General features: G+C 46.2%; 1 protein-coding gene across 6 annotated transcripts in view; it reads right to left on the reverse strand.

Moving 5' to 3' along the window:
- SRGAP2 (SLIT-ROBO Rho GTPase activating protein 2) overlaps positions 1-21,674 on the reverse strand; it is a 97,196-nt gene that overhangs the window by 44,565 nt on the left and 30,957 nt on the right. For 5 of the 6 annotated variants that reach the window (XM_069876080.1, XM_069876079.1, XM_069876078.1 and 2 more), the window contains 3 exons: positions 20,628-20,820; positions 11,301-11,463; positions 82-144 (listed from right to left, as the gene is read on the reverse strand). In XM_069876080.1, the coding sequence (XP_069732181.1) occupies positions 82-144; positions 11,301-11,463; positions 20,628-20,820 (419 nt within the window). The remainder of the gene's footprint in view (positions 1-81; positions 145-11,300; positions 11,464-20,627; positions 20,821-21,674) is intronic. The other variant, XM_069876081.1, reaches the window with a different exon arrangement.

Raw genomic sequence — 21,674 nt, forward strand, 5'->3', positions numbered from 1 at the left:
CTGCTGTAAAAACAGGCTGGGAGAAGTCAAACACTTTTTTCCTTCTGTCTGAAAAGACGCCAAGAGGTCAGTTTGATTTACCGTGTACAGTTCATTCAAGACCTTCATCAAGTCTTCCTGGAGCTGCAATCCCACTTCCTTGCTCTGCAACAAAACAGAGAAATGAAAGTTAGTTGAGCAAGATGGTGAAAAGGCAGAGGAAGAGGGCGTGCTCCGGACCTCCGAATAACTTAGGCTCAATTAAGGACTTCCATTAATGCCAGCAAATCCAATAACTGTTCAGCTCAGAGCCATTCACGGGCACACTGCACAAACAGTATTAATAAACTTGAATGTTATACACACACAGTTAGAAAAGCCTTGCTGCGTGAGGGCAGGGAAAATTTCCAGACAGCATGAGGTTTTCAACATGACAAGCCCAAAAACATATGTATTTGCCCATTTTAGCAGGATCAGGCAAGACTGGATCTAGGCAACCTTGGTTTGGAAGCTGGAGAAATGCAGGATGAGGGAGCCAACAAGAATAAACTTCCTTTATTGAACATAGAAGCACTGATTGGTTTGGAAGGGTCTCCTTGGAGCCTTCTCTTCTCCAGGCTGAACAAGTCCAACTCTCTCAGCCTGTCCTTGTAATATATAAATATATTTACTTTTTTAAACTCCCTGCCAGGTAACAGGCAGCCAGCACTTCCACATCACTGTTGGACCCAACTACTGCACAGAGAGCTGATGCCAGCAAACATCTGGCTTTAGCTACTAGCACAGGAACAGATAAACTTCTGGCTTTCTAATAAATACACTGAACACCCAGCAATGTGCATCTATAATTACCAATGGATGGTACTTTTGTATGCAAAGCCCTCTTTGAAGAGGCGTTTCTGCATGCAAAGAAGGGTGAAGCGAATGTCTACCTTAATGAGTTCAATGGTACCATTAATCTTCACTTCATTAGAGACAGGATTTCATGCTAAAACTGTCACTGCTTGCATTCTGAAGAGCTTCCCTGAGAAAAGCCGAGAAAGTCAGACCCATCAGGCAGCGCAGCGAGCAGGCATTTGCTGACACACCTGCAGAGCAGCGTGGAGGTGCAGCCACACGCTCCAGCCTTGCCGCCTCCAGCTCACACGAACCTTAACAAATCCCCTTTTTCTGTAGCAGAAGCATGACACGATCAAGACAAATCTCTATTTGCAACACAATTTACATCTTTCAGCCTACAGTCGCTGGAAGAGATTAAAGCCAATGGTTATAGTTAGACACAAACAGATGTTTCGCCTCTTCACTGTTGGAGACTCCAAGAAGTAATGTCCTGACTGTTACGCTGCTCATCCCAACGGGCTGCTGAAATGATTTTAACTTACTACTTCAGCCCTGTTGTGTGGCGCATGCCTGATCATCACTTTGAAATTCCAGGGAAATCCAAACCCATTCTGACAGGCAGCTGGTTATCAACCCCTGCCTTGTATCGAGCAGCCGAGATTGCCACGTTCTATACAAACAGCAGAGCTGGGGGGCTCAGAGCATCACACGATCACAGAATAGTTTGGGTTGGAAGGGACCTTAAAGCCCATCCAGTTCCAACTCCCTATAAAATGCTGAACCAGAAAAAAACCCAACAGTTCCTGGTATCTAATGACAAATCTCAGAAGCAGTCTTAGCCCTTGCAAGACAACCCTCGATGTTCTCAAAGCCCCATCTGCAATTTCAGAGCTCCAATCATTCTGAGGTGCAGGAAAGAGCTAAAGCACACCAAATCCCACTTTTCCTGAGGTATTACTGATGAAAGACATCCAGGTGAGTAACTGGAGAAGCCAAGGAAGAGAGCAGACACCTTGTCCCTCTACACTAACATTCCGATTCACAAAAAAACAGGTAGACTTAAACACCCATCACCTAATAACTATGATTTCTCCACATTTTTCCACTAATTAGAAAGCACAAATGCAACAAGAACCATTTGATTGAGTTTACAGCTTTTACTCATCCCCTGACTGCTAAGGCAGGGTTTGCCTGACTGAAGCTCCACGTTCTGCATGTTTGAAGTATAATATATCTACCAGGTCAAGCAAATTGGACAGGTTCAAGATTGCTTACGCCTACTAAGTCCAGGAAAAGAAAGAAGGAATGCAGACAAATCCACATTGAACTAGCATTTCTGCCTACGAGTTGAGAGAGCCATGAAAAGATAAACCCCCTGATCAATTAAAAAGCAAAAAGATTATATGATTTAATGTCAAATGATCTTTTTGGGAACGCTGTCCAGAGCAGTTGCACTCAGTTTACTGTGTTTCTGGGATGACAGACGTTTTATTACGTTGATGAACATTGTGACTGCTCAGAGCAGCCTGGTACCCTGCTGCCAGCAGCACAATGTGATGCACAAGCAGGAGCATCCAAGGTCAGGTCCTTCACCCTTGCATACATTCCAGTCCCAGGATCCTAAACCTGCTCCCCAGGTACCCAGATGTGCCTCTGGAAAAACAAGAGTCTGACATAATTGCTCACAAAAGGGAGCATCTGGCCTTTTCTGAGGAGTCTTGAATTTAAAGATAACAAAAAAGTCGGTGATGCCCAAACTCCCAGAAACGTCATCTCCAGCTTTCCATCTCTGAAAGCACAGAACGAGCTGAAGCTGCTCCTCACCACAGCGATACGGGTTGCAAAGCTCTTCTGACTGCGCCTTTTGCTCAACAGCGGAGACGATGAATGGAAGTGACTGGCTGGATCTGTTCTCAACGCCCTGAGCACTGAACTTCTCACACAGAAGGAGCTTTTTAGCATTACGCTTCGCTGTGCTGCTTAAACTGCCCGGCCTGGCCCAATCATCTGCCTTTCACCCTGCTCTTTTCAGCCCATTTGCTTATTTCGTGCATAAAATTGCTCATTCACTGTACAAACTGCTGAAGCATCAATTATGCGAAATAGATTAAAATGAATATTTTCATGCATATTCAGGTTGAAGAAGAAAAGAAGACGTGCAAGTGCCAAATCGTCAAAACACAAAACTCTTTGTGCTTCCAAATGAGCTCTCAAGAAAGAAACCATCGGATTGCTGGACTGGAAAAAAACTCACATTAAGATGAAGGTAAGATAGATCATAGGTGTCATGAAAACAAGAGCTATGCAATGAACATTAATTTAATGCTGCTCTCAGTACCGATTCCACAGAAAAAAGGTTTAGAAGGAAAACGTTGAGCTACTTGAGCCTGATAAACGAAGAGATATTGGAAAAATCAGAATGGTTCACTTGGGAAAGTCAAAGAAAAAGCCATAGATATCAGCAAAAGAATCGTTGCTCGAGCGTGATGGACCTGATGCACAGAGAACTGTTCATGAGTTCAAAAGTGCATCGGGATTAGAGGCTGCTGATCTTAACCATCACCACACAGGCACAGGAGATTCCGAGATCACATTAGAATGGGGTGTGGAATGATGGATGAAACGCATGCCAAGGAAAAGACCATCGTCTCCGCAGTTGTAAATGTCTCCAGGTATCAATTCCTATTTCAACATCAAATCCTATATTATGTTTACCAAAGGCAGAGTTTAGAATGATTCACTTTGCAAACAATCTTTCAGGTAAAGCAATGAATAAAAGCGAAAGAAAAGCTGATAAATTTGATTATCACCTATTCCTGCCTGTATCTGCAAATCCAGTTTATCCGTACATCCCCTAAAAAGCCTGAGGAAGAGCTTCTGCAGAAAAATCTCATCCTTCATCCCTGGAGGTGTTCAAGGCCATGTTGGATGGGGCCTCGGGTAACCTGACCTAGTGGGATGTCCCTGCTCATGGCAGGGGGGTTGGAACTACATGATCTTTAAGGTCCCTTCCAACCCTAATTATTCTATGATTCCATGATTCTAAGTGGCTCCAATAATGAACTGTGTGAGTGGGGATGTCCCCACAAAACTTGTCTCCTTATCCCATCAGGACTAAACACTCATCCTCTTGCTCTGGACAATTATCTAGTTTGTATGCACCATCAACACCTCAGGAAGAAGGTGTGGGACCCACCAAACACCAGAGGCTGGGGAAAGGGAGAACAGAGCCAGCACCACCTCACCTGGGCTGAGCAAAGCCAAACACAGGCTCCCTTTTCTCTGCAAGTCAGGAAAATGAGAGAACAAGGAGGTTATTTTATCCAGATGACAACAGCAACTCTCGCCCAGGGGTGCTAACTGCAAGCTCACTATTTTCTTGCAAGCTGCCTTTCTCAAGGCTTTTCTTCAGCTCAAAACAGTAAAGAAGGTGCCCAACGCGTGCGTGCACACGCATCCACATACAGGCTCACACATGCACACATACCCCTTTGTTACAGCAGGGTGTGCAGGCACCAAGTGCAGAGCTGTAGGTTGCTGCCACCCCTCGCTGGAACATAAATTCCCAGCACGCCGTGCCAGCTTCTCAACGGCCTCTTTGTTCCAGCCCTCCTCCCCTCCAACTCCCCTCTAATTTAATCAAGATGTTTTTGGGATCTACTGCAGCTCTCGCCCGGCTGTTCCGCATTCCAGCGAACATTAACGACTTCAGCTTCAAAATATTTAGGGGGGATAATAAATATGAGAGCTAAGGAATGCTGTCAACATTTTATGCCCCGGATCTCAAGATGCAGCAACGTGGTTCCAGATCTGATAGAGAGATGGTACCGCTTCAAAACAAACACGCCGTGAAGTTCACGAGATGCTTTCTGGCTAAACTCAACAGCAGCAAGGACACGCTCAGAAACCACTGGCGGGTGAACGCGTAACACACTGAGACAAGAGATTTTATCTAATACACTGCCTGAAATTCTGTCAGGCAGTGACAGGGCTCGAACTGGAACCCAAATCTACCGATTCCAAAAAACCACGCTCTAGCAGGATCCTTTCTCTACATCTTTTTAAAAGGAATAATTAGATATACGTGGCTGGAAAGCAAAAGTTAAATGTTCTCATGGGTTTGGAATCAACGGAGTTGGGAGACAAGTGGATTGAGTTCCCACTGAGATCTGAGATGGCATCTGTAGATGTGCAAGATGCTTTTTATTCCTGCCTAAATCAAGATCATAGAATCATAAAATGATTTGGGTTGGAAGAGACCTCAAAGCCCATCCAGTCCCACCCCCTGCCATGGGCAGGGACACCTCCCACTGGCTCAGGGGCTCCAAGCCCCATCCAACCTGGCCTTGAGCCCCTCCAGGGATGGGGCAGCCCCCACTGCTCTGGGCAATCTGATCCATCCGATCCATTTGTTATGAAAATAATCCTCATCTCACAAGGGCGCACTCTCACCTAAGCCTGTAGCTCACCTGAATCTTCTGCAAGTTTCTCCCACAACACTTATGGAGAAAGCACTCAACCATCATCACACAGCCCTAATGAACAGGAATTCTGCAAAGACTTGTTCTACAGCTTCAAACTCTCCAAAATTTAAAGAGAAGTCAGAAAAACAAAACAATGTCACACACTGCACATGCATATTTGGGCTGACAGATCATCAGTTCCCAGTTTCATAATCCGTTATCCACTGGCCATATTTAAATTACAGACATATTATCTAGTTTTCTCCACCATTTTGCTAGTGATTTGTTTCACCACTATGTCAGTAATAAGGAATTTTCCTTATTACAGCAGAATACTGTACTCCAAAACAGCCATTCCTACATGAAACCACGTTACGCCACTGCCTCCCACACTCGAGGCTGGACGACTTGCTTCCCAACAACCCTCACTCCCATTTTCTCCTCTATTTTTTTGCATAATTCCGTGCTGATGCTATTGAATCTTGGGCTTGGGGCGCTCAGTTACAACAAACCAAGCAATTTTATAGCTTGGTTTATTTATTTTACAGCCAGCTACGCTCGCCCTCGCTGATGAGCTGCATGTGAAACGGGCTTCAGAAGGTGGCAGGACCAAGCAGTGAGCTCCTGTGAAATACTGGAAGCAAGGTTCTGTACTTCTGCTCACAGTTTTAATGCTCTGCAAGGTGGCTTTGTGCTGTCAACCTCCCCCAGTACCTTTTTTCAAAGGGCTGTGATTTATCTCTAGGTGAGAGTGCCTGGAGGGATCAGAGGGATGACCTGGAGCGCAGAAGCACCGTTATCTTCCTCCTGGTTGACCTGCATCCGCGCTGCAGCGAAACAAAGACTGGGGCAGCATAATCATACAGGTAATTTGAAACAAAAAGCAGTGACAATGAACTACTTTCCCACGCGTAAAAGGACCCAATGCAGCGTATTCCTTGCCAATGCAGAAGCAGCACTGACATTTTAGCCCATAACACATGTAGTGCAATCACTCCAGCTGCAGCTTTGGTGTTCGGCACATCCTCTGGGCAACAGGCTCCAATCCCTTCGTTGTATCGGACCAGGTACAAAGTGCCAGCGGTGTAACAGAAACCACCCACTCCGGTTACCAGCAGGGGAATTAAACCTCTACCTTGGAAGCAAATTTATATACCACCAACTCAGATAAGAGCGGCACAAGAATCACTGCACTCCCTCACCTCCTCCCATCCCGCTTGTTCTAAAAATAAGCGGGTAGGAAAACAGATTTAATGTCCTCAATGTGAAATGATGCTTTCCAATTTCTCAACAGCCTTCTGCATCCTTTAACTTCTGGGAAAACATTAAGAACTCAGCATTACTATTTCCTAAGGCACAGTGGGTAGGGATGCAAGCGCGAGGGCAGGGATACAGCCAGATTTACCACTTCTGCACCCCAGCAACAGCTTTACTCACGGCATTTCTATATTCAGGGGTTTACACTGCTATGGAGAAATATTATCACAACATTTTGACCACTGCATGTCTTTCAAGCACGTGGCTTTTCCGTGTGTGCTGTATATTAAGATTCCTCATATCTTGGTACCAACGCAGCCATGAGACACGCTGCAGCTGTAAAGTAGGTCATCTGCAGCACGGACCCCTTCAGAGAATTAATAATTCTTCTGCCTTGATTACTGCAAGGCTTTTAACCAACTCATTGTGGATTTTTCATTTCACATCAAACACTGCGCAGTGTACTAGCAGAGAAACTGCTTTTTCCATGATCAAAGGTATTAAACAGGAAGCGCATTTCAAATCCTCACTTTTCTTCAGTCCCTTTTGTCCCCATAAATACCACAACTGAACTCACCACAATAGTGTAAAGGAACGCTACACACTCAAAGCAAAATCTGTAGGGCAACCACCCCTCCCTGCCCCCCTATAACTCCACACTAAGAGGACACATCTCCCTGAACAATCAGAGCGGGGCAGGATGGAGCCATCCTCCAAGATGCCCAGTGACCTCCCAGTCCGAGCTGCCCAGAGCCCCAGGTTGCAAGCAGAGCAGAGGATAAGTGCTTGAAATGCAGCCAGACCATCACTGCACGAGAGGCACACGCTAGAGCAAGGTAGGCAGATGCAGGAAAGAATCACAGAATAACCAGGTTGGAAGAGACCCACCGCATCATCGAGTCCAACCATTCCCATCAAACACTAAACCACGTCCCTCAGCACCTCATCCACCCGTCCCTTAAACCCCTCCAGGGAAGGAACTGGTCTCTGCTTAGAATACAGGTCTACCCATAACAAAGTGTAAAAATTTGTTTTCAAGACAACCCCACCAATTCCCTCCCAGTTTTATTTGCTCAAGAGCACGGTTATTTACATCATTTATCTTTGGTTTCTTTTGCAGCGGCGCAGGACTGCACTGACCCTGCTCCTGGGGCCAGATCCCCACACCAACACCAAGCAGGTTCATCTGCAAGCCCCTTGCTGACCGCAACATAAAAGTGTTTCCTTGAAAGAAACCAAAACAAAGCACAAGGAAAGAGCACAGTTGCACCTTAAGACTGCAAATTCCAGTAAGATACAAACTCACATTCGGTGCAAACAGCCCCGTGCTCGGACACGTGAAGGTTCTGCAGGGGATGGTAACCAGAAGTAAACAGATCCGAGAGGCAGGGAGAAACGGGGCTGACCCACACGGCACATCCAGCACCACTCGAGCGCCGGCTTTGGCAGCAAACACAGCTTCTCTTATCAACAAAGATACCTTTGAAGTGGCTGGCAAACTTCCATCTAACACTCAAAACAAACGAGACCCTCCACATGGGAACACAGCCCTGGAGAGGGATCTCTTCATCGTACGGCACCAACAGAAAAGCTGCGTTAACCAAAGCCAGACCACGCGGGCTTCCTATGATACCACAAATCCAAACGCCGCGAACACAATCCCTCTGGAAACCTGGATGCAACGCAGGCACCACCGCTGGAATGTCAGAGGTTCAGGATGGACGTGGCTGAGCTCAGCGCTGCTGTGCCCTTTGTGTAACTGGCCTGAGGGGTCCAAGAAAGAGCAGATAAAAACCTGTCTCAGCCTGAGGATCCTCCACTGCAGCTGCTAGAAGAGACCAATCCCACATTGCCACCACGAATGGTGCCCTTCTAGCCAGGGACGCTCCTCGTTTGCCCACCTCAGGCTTTGTCCTGCCTCCCTCAGCATCTCCGCCACCCCTGGGGATGCGTTTCCCTCCCAGCATGGCCCTTATCACACCCACCCAGGCCCCTCGCAGCCCTAAGGCTGGATTACAGCTGCACGCTCTACTTAGATCTCTCCCGTTTGAAAAATCTCACCACTTCAGAGAGCGCCAGACACAGCGACTCGAGAGCTGAGCAACAAGAGGGACCCGAAGCACGTCCTTTTTATCTCGTCTGTTCTTCCCAGCTCACCTCTTCAACCCCAGCGTGACACAAAGCGCTGAGTTGAGAAAGCCCTACATTATAAAAAACCCAGCAAAAAGAATCTCACGCCCCAGGATTTCATTTCAAAATTCACACATGACATCCACGCTGGCTTTTCTAGCCGCTTAGGCTACTTCTTGCAGCTCAGGGAGGTAAAAGATTCCAGTGAAAACACACAAGTAGTGGCAGATCCGAGTTCAGCCCAAGTTCTCTCTTTAGCAGCTGCTATCTCACCTAACTAAGAGTCTCTAGATAAGACAGGATGCAATTTTTGGTTTTTATCCATCCAGCACAAGTGGAACAGCAATCCAATACCTGTTCTGGCCTTCACCCAATTCGGTCTGCCTGGCAAACAGACAGCAAGGCCTCAGAATTCAGTAACAAGTCCCTTTTTGTTTGCACAAATTAATACAGAGTTTGTCTTTGGTCTGCGAGAAAGAAACCAGAGGGCTGTTTCGGTTTTGGTTAGTTATTTGTTTTTATTCAAGTCCTGCTGCCCAAAATAAAGTCAAATCATGTGAGACCACGCTCACACAAGGGACTGAAAATTAAGGCGTTTGTTTCCAGCCAAACTGGGATGGAAACACTTGCCCTGAACTAACACGCTGAGGCATTTTCTCGGCCACCTTGCTCAAGCTCAGCCCTTGTTGAAATTCAGCGGGGAGATTACTTCTCCTTTGGAAGGATTAAAGGAATTGAAGAGTAACTGCCATTCAATAATCCCGTGTAAGTATCTAATCAACCATAATGTAATTACCACAAAGTTTTAAAAGGTCAAAAAGGCCTCAGTGTGATGTTCCTTGGAAAAGAGACGGCTCCTCATCTGCTTGGGTAACGTCTCAAAAATAAAAGAGCAGAAGGTGCCACTTGAATGTATTTTTTTATACCTTCTTGCCATCCATTAAAAATTCAAGAAATACTCACAGCCACGGCCAGGAACAAAACAGCACACGGGCACCTCACTTAGGTTCATTCCCTACAGAAATCAGCTGCCAACACACACAAAAACCTGTTGCAAAGGAGCAAATCCTGCTCGCAGGTACCACGCAAGGCACAGCTGCTTCGAGTACACCTGAAAACAAAATACCCCACACAATATGGGTATTATTATATCCAGCACTGCTCATTTGCTCACAGACTAAACAGGCTGCACTACAGAGACGCTCTTGGGCAATGGAAGTAATATAGAGATGTTAAAAACTATCCCAACGCTCTTCCCTTAAGATATTTCCAAAGCCTGCCAAAACCAGAGTGAAAAGTCGACAAGGTCTCCAGTTACTGCCAGCCGCACATGAAGAGATTGTAATTTTGAAGTCACACACTATTAATTCCAACATGCTTTTAATTTCGAAGTCACACACTATTCATGTGACTTTTTTAAAATAACACCTGACACCACTGAAGGCAAAAAGAGATGAAAATACACTAGAAGGATTTTTATCAAGTGTTCCTCTTCCATTTCTCTCTCAGAGACAATGAGATTTCAGATGTGTCTCCACAAAAGTATTCTTTCAAAGCTCAAGTCCTTCAGCAAACCCAGTCTCCAGGCCTGGCAGCACTAGAAATAATTCTCTGAGATCATCACATTGCAAAGGGGTGGGAGCGGGGGATGAGAAATTGATTTCAAAGCTAGAACTGCAATGTTTTAACATGTTAACCAGCAGATGTTACAGCGATTGGCAAATCTCTGAAGAGATGAGGCATTACCATTTAATAGGAGTTTCAAAGCTTCCATATCTGGTTCCTTCAAGTGGAAGAGCAGATTCTTAATAGGAAAATACCCGCCCACACTGTCCCACCTATTTTTCCATGTGGAAATCAAAGGGAAAGAAAGGGGACATGGCTAACAAAAGAGATCTCAGCTGCATTTCTCCTTCTTCCTGAGAATCTTAGAGTAGTTTGGGTTTGAAGGAACCTTAAAGACCATCCAGTTCCAGCCCCGTGCGATAGGCAGGGACACGTGTCTCTAGATCAGGCTGTCCAAGCTCCATCCAACCTGGCCTTGAAGGACAATATGTCCTTTTATTATTTGGTATGGTGGGAATTCTCCCTAACTTGTCTTTTAACAGCAGTTTCTCCTCCACGGCAGATAAAAATTTGGGTGTTCCTGGTGATATTGGTGAGGCAGTGGCCCAGGTTGCCCAGAGAGAGTTGGTAGCTGCCCCATCCCTGCAGGTGTTCAAGGCCAGGTTGGATGGAGATGGAGCAGCAGCAGGGAGTGGAAACTGGATGGGCTTTGAGGTCCCTTGCAACCGAAATCATTCAGTGATATTCAGAGTTTAAGACCTGGAGGGTTTCTGCTTATTTAATAGAAGCGCATACAAAACTGTGTGCAGGTTCAGAGGGAAAAACACAGCCTGAATTTACATCAATGATCTCAACTGATAACTCTCTGGACAACCCTAAAATACAAGGAGAAGAAAAAAACTACAGAAATCAAAGGTAAGTCAAGCCCAGTTATCCATGAAGAGTAAAAAAAAGCTCCACGTGTTAGGCACAGTCAACAATAAATTGATCCACCAGAAGTAATAGCTAAAACTTTATATTTCAGAAGGGCCAAACAAAAAAAGATGCGTTGTAGCATTCAGTTACCTTCTTGAACAGGCGCCCCGAATCTTCGCTGACCTGGACAAAGCGTGGGATGATGTTGTTGAGATAGATGTCACTTAAGGTGGTGTGATCCCTGCTCTCCCGCTTCACTTGATTAAGCAGGAGGTTCCAGCAATTGACTGGTGACAGCACATTCTGATCCTTCCTATAAAGGACACAAAAAAGAAACAAGAATTGGAAAGGACTTCACCTGAAGCGGACAAAAATGATTCTGTTCACGATGTTCTATAGCTATAAATGATAGAAATGCAGCTGGGATGTATGGATTAGCTGAGGGAGAGGAGAGCAGAGGAAGGCTATAAATTGCACACGTGGAAAACACACCCTCACCCACACAGGACTAGGTTCACATGGCCATGGGCTCTTGTCCCCCAACAAACAGACCAGGCAATGCAAGGCACAGTATTCCAAATACAGGCTCTAATTTCTCCTTTTGAATCCAAGAATTGGTGTATAAATTGCAGTGCCTGAGGGAGAGCGACGGCTCCGGCGTCTGACGATAGGTTTCACAGCCCTGTCTCAGGCATTTGGGACTTAACCACAATAAAAAGATTTCAGACACCCAGCTTGCTAAACAGCATCTGCATAGAAAACAAAATGCTACGTTTCATGTACAAAACCAATTATGTGCAAGTGTCCCTATCTGTCCTGAGCAAGGGTGAAAGCAACGTTCACACAGCGAGATTTATTTTCTCATCTTTGAACTTTCTCCATCCTGTTACGGCTGATTCACCCTGCAACCTGCAAACAAGCAACACAAAAGGGGAGATGAGAGGGCAGGGAGAGAGAGTTTTGAGCTGGAAGAGGGGAGATTGAGAGGAGATCTTACGAAGAAATGCTCTCCTGTGAGGGTTGGGAGGCCCTGGCCCAGGTTGCCCAGAGCAGGGGTGGCTGCCCCATCCCTGGAGGGGCTCAAGGACAGGTTGGATGGGGCTTGGAGCCCCTGATCCAGTAGGAGGTGTCCCTTTTCCAATGGAAAAGGGAATATTCTGTGCTGAAAAGGACAGCAATCTCTGCTGCAAGAGACATCTGACACTGGGAGAAGGTGACAGTGAAGCCATAGCAGACTTCCATCACCTTCCTCATAACACTGACAGTTGGATCCGTAGTGCAATACGGGTAATATTAGGTAAAGAAGAATAGAATCATAGAATCACCAGGCTGGAAGAGACCTACAGGACCATCGAATCCAACCATTCCCATCAATCACTAAACCACGTCCCTCAGCATCTCATCCACCCGTCCCTTAAACCCCTCCAGGGAAGGGGACTCAACCCCCTCCAATGACCCTTCCTGTGAAAATTTTTTTCCTAATGTTTGAGAACAGCTGATCTCAATGCTTTGTTTCTTTTCCTTAAAAATAAGAATGAGAGGCTCAGGAAATGACTGCAGCATGGGATCTGGACTGCTTCATGGTTTGAAGCACATGGGGGCGTGCACAGCAGGAGAGGGTATAAAGAGGGTCCTGGCCTTCCATTTCTCCTGGTGTTTTGAGTTAAAAAAATAGGAAATAAGCTGTGAGAAGGCATAGGTTTTATTTAGAGACAATATTTGCCTTCGTACCCTACCATCCCGTACTGCAGATAGGGCTGATGCGCAAAACCAGATGGAGAGATCAAAATGCAGAACTGCATAAGGTTGAAGCTGCCAGATGTTAAGCTACATAAATCAAATCGCTGCCCCTAGATCTCCTGCAATCAGCGTTTGCAGCATACTGTTTGTTTTGTTAATATGCCAGAGTGCTAATTAGCGACGGTGAGGCTCAGCTAATAGAATTGTGAATCTCCAGGCCCCAGCCGGCCCTCGGAGGGGCAGATGCTGATACAGAAGCTGCCACCACAAGAGATGGCAATAAATACATAAAATAAAAGCTTGGGGGCTTTCTATTTAGGTGAGACAAGAAGCAATGATTGAGTTTCTTCCCATAAAGAGGGCAGGAGGAGAAAAGGAAGGGTTAGAAGGAGCTCTGTTGAGGAACAGTGCTGGCTCAGAGGTGCACAAACCATCTCTGCCAACGGGCAAACTGATAAAGGCAGAAGTCAGGAAACAAACTAAATAAGACACTGTAGGTGGTGCAAGGAGAAGGTGATGGTTGGGAGGGGTTCTTGATCAGGGAGAGCAGGAATAGGACAAGGGGTACGGTTTGAAGCTGAAAAAGGGGAGACTGAGATGAGATCTTAGGATCCGACTTCTTATTTGCTCTCTAAATCTATTTTTCGTTTGCTGTAGCTCTTGCAATCAACCACCATAAAAAATTTGAGCATGAAAGCTAGGAAGCAAAGGCTCAGGCTCTCTACCAGCTGACCCTCTCCTACCTTTTCACAATCCTGCCTCGAAGCCCTTAAGAGCCTGTTACTGCTGCATCGCTTCGCTGCTCCCCTCTTCCCAAGACCAGGGCAGCCGCAGGTTTCCTCTGAGCAGGCAGGAGTCCTTCAGCTGCATGCAGCCTGCTGACCAGCCTCTCCAGGCTCTGCACCCTTCATCTGCACAACTGCCAGCACGTAACCACCCCGCTGTTCCGATCCACTAATTTTCCTGTTGCATTGTCCATCTTGTTATGAATTTTCACTATCACTCCACTAAGAGAACCTGGCTGGTCATGGATGCCCCCACCTCAGGAATCAGTCCAACCCCATCTTCAGAAGCTCAGTAGAGCTGCGAGCAACGTCCAAGGGCTGTGACTACAGATAAGAATGCAAGCGTGGGACCAGAGAGCAGCACGGTGCGAGTGCCTCGCTTTCTAAAGAAAGCTGAGGCACCAAATGGAACCAGAATCACAGAATCATTAAGATTGGAAAACCCCTCTGAGCTCATCCAGCCCAACCATCAGCCCAACCCCACTGTGCTGACTAAACCACGTCCCAAAGTGCTATGTCTGCAGAGTTTTTGAACCCCTGCAGGGATGGAGACTCCACCACCGCCTTGGGCAGCCTCTGCCAGTGCTTTAACACACTTTCAGTACAGAGATTTTTCCTAACACCCAATCTAACCCTCATCTTGAGTCCATTTCCTCTCATCCTAGGAGACGCAATAGTTAATCGGACGATTCCCAGCTGTCCGGGCTGCTCCACCACAACTCCCGGAGCTATTCTAAGGCAGCGCATAGCACGAATACCAAGAGCCCATGAAAAGCGTGGTGAGTAAAATTGCTGGTGTCTAATGGCGCCAGATGGGTTGTTGACACACTCCATGTGGTTAGACATGAAAGGCCATCCTGCAAGGAGAAAATAAGCACAACCCTCGACGCTTCCAATCCGTGCCCGGGATTGCCACCTTCGGGTCCGCGCAGCCAGCGCCGCACCCTGAGCTCAACCTCATGCAGCCACAGCTCCGCGCTTCAAGGTTTTTCGCTTGAATTCCTTTGCTTTCTCAGTGTCCCTAACCCCTTTGGTACCTTCTCTAAACGGTCTGTCTCGCTTTCATACAGGTTTAGCATCTTCCAAGCAAAGTTTTTAAAGGAAGCGAGACAAAACCTCTTCATTATTTGCTAGTGATAGTTTTCCTAGTGCTGGCTAAAAGCAGATAAAGGCTTTCAGAGAGAAATTAAGGAGAAAAGGGAAGAGGCAGTTCCTTGCTTCAAACCTTCCGAGTAGCCTTTGGAACTACACACAGATTAACTGTTGAAGCACCTCGAAAAACACAGCGTTTTCTGAGGTGGAGCACGGCAACAGTTTTCACAACACGGAGCAAAAGTTATCCAAGTGTTTACAACAGAGCCTTCTCTATCATAACCTCGAGCAGATGGCAGAGAAGCAAATTGTGGTTTTCATTAACCATTTCAATTCTCAAAGGAGCTGGCAAATAGACCTTGCTTCCAGATTCACGTCACCACAGGAGGGATGGGAAAGGGCAGAAAAATGTGCAATAAGGAGCACTGGGTATAACAGAGAGTGAGCTTGATTCCACAGACCTTGCAGAATGACTAGAGTGAGGATTACACCCTTTGGAGACAAAATTGATGAGATCAACCCAAAACTTTAAGACCTGGCTATGAACTTTCCCAAAGTGCTGGCGATTTCTCATTCACAACAGCTGTTTGACTCAAACTTCCCCCGCAAGGAGAGGAGGAAGATGCCAAATTCCAGGTTTATTTCAAGCGTTATTTATACTCATATAAAGATCGTGTGATGATAGTGAGCCTGGAGAGTTTATTTAGGTTAGCCTAAATTACAGCAGATCACAGCGATCGGGGGTGTCTGGGAGCAGGAAGAGGAAGCTGCGCACAGATTTTCAGGGAACCACAAAGTATGAAGCGCTGTGGTTTCTCGGGTGTTATCTTGATCGGGTTCTGTGCAACTTCTACTTCAAAGGTTTCAGCCGGTCTCAAAAGATCAGAAGGGAAGATTGAGTCCCAAGTATCTGAAACATCTTAATTAAATTACTCATTCATACAAGGAACTGGCAGACAATCCAAGATTTATCGGCTTTAAGGGAAGGAAAAGAGAGCAACAAAGCCCAGTGACACTTCGTTGGGCGTTGCAAGGCAACCCCCCTTCAGAGCAAAGGCAGAAAAATCACCTTAAAAAGCAGCCCTTTCCCCCCCCTACTTGATTAAAATAAAAGAACAAACAAAAAAAACACTGCCATGAATCAGGAATAGGACTATTGGGTTTCCTTAAAGCACAAGCTGAAGGAATGAGTCAGATGGGACTGAAAATATTACTAAAGAGAGAAACATTTAAATTAACACAGGCACGTCACATCTGTGTGAATAGAAAAGACTCCTCAGACCATCCTTCCCCTGAATGGAGGGGATTAAAGCAACTCTCCTGGTGGGACATACAAAAAATGTAGCTTCCCATTCTACCTCCCTCTGCCTCTCCATCAAATCAAAGGGGATCTGCTACATCCCAAAATATTGACCCGGAGCCTGCAAGCCCAGGAACTGCTTTATTTCCCACCCGGCGGGGGAATCCTTCCCATCTCAAGTGACCCACAGGCTCAGGTCTGAGCTCTGCAGTGCTGAATCCTGCCCAGCTCTCCTGAACCACCTGCTAAAATCAGCTACAAAGCAGAGAAGGAGATGAAAACAAGGTTATTTTCAGATCTGGGCAATTGTCAAGTTCACCCTGCAAACCATCAGCGCAAGACCCAGTGCTGGTGCAGAGATGTAATTGTTTCAGTACAGGCTTCTTCAAACCCAACTGAATTTTGTCCTCTGAGTGCGCTCAGGAAGAGCAGCCACAATCACAGCAACCAATGGAGTGTGATGCTGGGATTGCTGATAGGAAGAAAAGCATCACAAGGATTCTCCCTGGGGTTCTACATCAATTTTTGCTGGTCGTGTGTTCGCAGCTCTCTGGGTTCTGTGAGGTCAATGAATTAATGAATGTTTCATGCATAGAAAAACCTTCCAAATGCCATTATGTGAAAGAAAAAAAACGTTCAGAACTCTGCTCCACCAAAAAGAATCACAGGTCAAAATGGCCTGGGACAATATTTATCAACAATGATGATGATGACAATAATAATTGCAATAATTATGATGATGATGATAATGTAACTGAAGTCCACGTGACCCAAATGCTTTTGTCAACACCTCTCGCATAGCCTGTATCGCCTCTCCTTTCACTTTTAAGAAAACCAAAGCTGAATTTCTCTACAAGCTGCTCGTTCAAATCGACGTTTGATTTCCCCTCAAAGTCTTTCCCGACACAGTTCAGTGCTAACTGCAAATTTGGAGAATCACAGGCACGGACACAGACGCTGCTCCCTGCCCTTCTCTTCTAAAAGATCCCGGTCACGAACATCTGTTGTTTACAAGGGCTCAAGCCTGGAGGTTGCCAGACTCATTCTGCATCTTGTACTGCAAGGCAAAGGCTGCCAGAAAGCCATCTGAACCTCATGCTGGGATACCCTGGACATCCAGCTCTCCAGCTGACAATTGCTACTCGGTATCCTACTTCCAAAGATTATCTTGATTTAAAATACAGCCTTAAAATAGCATTTGCTTTTCAGGTTTTCCTTTTTCTTTTTTTTTTCCTCCTTTTCCCATTTTCTCTGTTTAAAGGAATCACTCAAGGTTTGCCACAGTTTTTGTACTGTTAACTGATTATTTGAATAGGCAAACGCCTTTACCACAAAATCCCATGGAAGAGGAGAACCTGGAATTCAAGGTTCCAGGGTTTCCCTGCTGTGGGGAAAAGCCTTCCTCCGAGGATCAACATCAGACCTTCTCCCCACAGGCAGGACAGGCACCTGCCAAGAGGGATGCTCCCATTTAACTGCCACACCAGAGACCTTTCCTGAGGCAGAGCTTTAAGGAGCAAGGACCACATCTACCTTGTGACCATCAAGTTCTCATAACAGCAGCTGTTATAAGAATTTGGCTGTGAAATGCATTTGCCTTCCCCTCCAGCTCTCACTTCTTGTGCAAGGATTTTACCAACAGGTACTGAAGAAGCTTTAACAAATATATACAGCTTATAAGATAACTCTCTTCAATGCCCATTCTGATTGAAAAGCTGTTTTTAGAGGGGACTAGGCAACGTGAAGTCTAGCAGCCACGGTAGAGTAGTTAAAGGCAAGAAAAACCTGGGATAGATCCAACTGTCATCAACTCATACGCCACCCTGGCTAACCCAATCTGTTCCCCTTCTTCGAAGACACAAGATGAGAATCACACACACCTACCTCTGCAAAACATTTTAGGATGCTCCAGTGAAGCTTCAAAGCGTGCAGCGTGCGAGCACCCTTGAAGCCCATCACTGGCGACACACACTTTGCTGTCAAAACCCAACGTTCCAAACCTGCAGGGAAAGCCATGTCCAGGAAAAATAAACACCACCCAATGCATTTGTTGGGAACCCAGCACAAGCCTGCACGTCACCTCGCTCTTTCCCTTAAGCGCCTGCTTTTACCAGCGTGGAGAAGGATGGTGGAGAAAGCCCCACAATCCAATTTCAAGGGTCAGACTAAAGCCTCCTGCCCTTGACAGCATTCCCTTGGATGAACACATCAGGAGCAACTTGGCAATTACACGATAGCTCTCGAGTATGACAGCCCATGCAAATTACAGGGTTGCTGCTTGACAGGTTTCCTCCTTGACAGCGTGTTACGAGATCTAAAAACGCCAAGCGACGGGGTAAGCAGCCTCTGAATGATACGGTACCTTCCGACATAATTATCGTGTTATCGAAAGAACATGCTATTACTGGATATTTATAGGGTCGCAGCCAGGCGATTACAGAGCGGCCGCCCGCCTGTGTGCATCTCCAAGTCGTGTAACAGCAGGCTCCTTGGAGGAGGATCTGAGGGTTGGCTTTGATCAAATGGTCTTCTGGGGGCTTCTAAAGGAGATTGTGGCTCCAGCCTCTACAGAGGAGGCACCAGCCAAGCTCCTCCTCCCTGTGCAAGCAGAACAGTGCAAGGGATAGGTAGTTATAACTAGAATTGCTTCCTTACTGATCCCTGGAGTATTTAGCCTGGAGAAGAGGAGGCTGGGGGCAGACCTCATTGCTGTCTACAACTACCTGAAAGGAGGTTGTGGAGAGGAGGGAGCTGGGCTCTTCTCCCAAGGAACAGGGGACAGGACGAGAGGGAATGGCCTCAAGCTCCACCAGGGGAGGTTCAGGCTGAATATCAGGAAAAAAAAATTCACAGAAAGGGTCATTGGGCAGTGGCAGAGGCTGCCCAGGGAGGGGGTTGAGTCCCCTTCCCTGGAGGGGTTTAAGGGACAGGTGGATGAGGTGCTGAGGGACATGGTTTAGTGATTGATGGGAATGGTTGGACTCGATGATCCAGTGGGTCTCTTCCAACCTGGTGATTCTATGATTCTATGATTTCTGGATGTTACAGCCCAGAGACAGACGTGACCAAAGAAGCAACCGATGTGACCCAGGACAAATGTCTCTGCACCACGTGCAGCTGTGACACCGCTGCCCACAGAGATAAGAGTTGGTTTCATCCCTCATTCCAAACTCTTGAGTAAGTTAACAACTAGTGCATTTGGGACTCAAATTCTGCATGTGCAGAATACGTGCACCTCATAGTTCCAAAACCACTTTCATCATAAAGGAAAACTAAAACAGCGCCTTCCCAACAGAGTAACACAATGTGTGTTTAAACAAGAACTATAGCAAACGACATCAAAGCTGTACAGAAAGGAAGCTGAAGTTGTGCCTGCTTAATGGCTTTCACAAATAAGCTTCCAGTGGGAAGGGAAAGCTGATATATCCCCATCTCCCTCCAAACACAGCAACAACAGCAAAACAAATAGAGCCCAGCCCAAACAAGGCTAAAAGTGAGTTGCACTTTGGGCGGAGGCTGACCCAGATGGATCCTCTCAGCCCAATCTGTCCAAAGCAGAAGTGATTCACATCCCAGGGCTGCTTTTGTTCGGTGTTTTCCCCAACTGCTGCCCTGACAACAAACCCCACCGAGCCCAGATGTCAGCACCCGGAGCCTCGTGGCTGCGCTTGGCGCTGGCCACCTCCTCATGGGGCCGACGTCTCCGTGTCACACGGTCTGCACCAGCCCCTTCTTCACCCACAGGTCCTCTCCTGCCTCCTTCCTTCCTGGGAAAAGCACCTGTGTCCCTTCCTCAAGGCAGGAGTCAGTAAATCAGAAGGCTTTGAATCCTCGAAGCCACATTCGATACACGTTAGTCATAGCAACTCAAAGAATAAAGTGGGGAATAATGAGGTATCATCAGACCTAGTCATAAATAATGCTTCAAGCAGGTGAGAAAACTGATTATCAATAAGGACAGCTTTAAATTTCAATTGAGTCCCATCAACTTAGTATCTAGGGGTTCCCCATCCTTCCAAACGGCACAGCTCCATTCAGAATTACTATCAGCCTTATTTCTCTACTGGTTTGAAGTGATACTAGCAGAGAGACAACATTTAAATCCTACACTGAGTATGCATAGGATATTGAAAACAGTGCGCTGCAACGGCAAATCCCAGAGTATAACAGATTAGAAACAGTTACTCTAAAAAAAAAAAAACCAAAAAAAACATCAGACCAAAGCCACTGACATTGAAGGAAATCCTGGCTTTGTCCATCAAATCTGGTGTACAGCTTTGCCCAGCTTCCCAAGAAAATGACTCCTTTTAGACTGTGCCAATTTTTACTGTTCCGTTCCCTACTGACAACATATGCCCTACCAGGAATTACTGAAATGAAACACGTGTGGGAACATGAAATGGGTTCTGTGTTTATTGCAAACTCGGGAAACACTTTATTCCGACATCCACAGCGGTGCTGACACCAACATTCACTCAATCAGCATTTTTTTCCATTCCTACCCTTGCAACCACATTTGCAGGAAAAAAAGGGGACAGAAATAAAAGGCAAATACTCTACTTGAATTGCTGGTCTTTGGTGCTCCTAGTTTTAGCCAGGAATCTCTCAGCCAACTTCTCCAAATTCCTTGAGTAATCCATCTCAATCTCTGCCTTCTTGCGGAAGAAATCCTGCAAGTCCTGCAGTAACTGGACCCGAAGCTCACACTGCTGGTCAAGGCATTTCAGCTGCTCTACCAACTGGGCACGGATCTCTGCAACAAATAAAAGCACTACAGATTAAACGAAATCCCGATTAAGACCATAACAATTCTCCAGTAAAATACAGTTGCAAGTATATTCCCTCATTAGTAACATCCCAGCAAAGCTCCATCATGATTATCTGCAGACAGGTGATTGCAACCACACCTCGGATGCGCTGATGCTGCAGGAAAGGCATCTGATACCTGCAACCTGCTGCACAGCCCGACAAGCAAAGCTTCGCTGCTGAAGAAGCATCAATCACAAAGGTCGAGTGTATTTTTTGGCACGAAGAAGCAGCGGTCACTGCCTAAAAATGTACTGAATCTCAATCTGGAAAAAGAACCGAATGCTGCAATGCCCCACGTCAGCTCAGGGAATCACTGCAGGGAATTTCTATTCAATTCCTTCGCAGACAACTCTGGATGCACAAACAGGAGGCTGCACATTCAGGGGTGCTCCCCAAAGGCACCGACTTCAGTTTATTCACTTGGTTTACTGGGGCTCCAGCTGTGCAGCTCTCATTATAAACCAAGCCATGGAAACAGATAGAGACCCCCTTTGGAGAGCCAACACGATAGCGCTTCCCATCAGGGAATGATCTGCAGGAGGACCCTCTTTCTTTAGAAGATCGGCAAGTGACATAGCTACATCTAAAGGACCCACAAAGCATGCAGATAGAGCTGTTAACATTATTACTGTTATGCATAATTATTACTGAAGTGATCTATTTGTATCAACACAATATTTTACAGTTTTCAAGCATTTCACAAATACAAAAGCTTCTAATTAGGCCTTTAGCCATGCTGATAACCTCATCTTACCGATCCTGAATGCGAAGGATAAAACAGTGAAATGGACAAGCAGG

The sequence above is a fragment of the Phaenicophaeus curvirostris genome, chromosome 24 (assembly GCF_032191515.1).
Source record: "Phaenicophaeus curvirostris isolate KB17595 chromosome 24, BPBGC_Pcur_1.0, whole genome shotgun sequence".
Classification (NCBI taxonomy): Eukaryota; Metazoa; Chordata; class Aves; order Cuculiformes; family Cuculidae; genus Phaenicophaeus; species Phaenicophaeus curvirostris.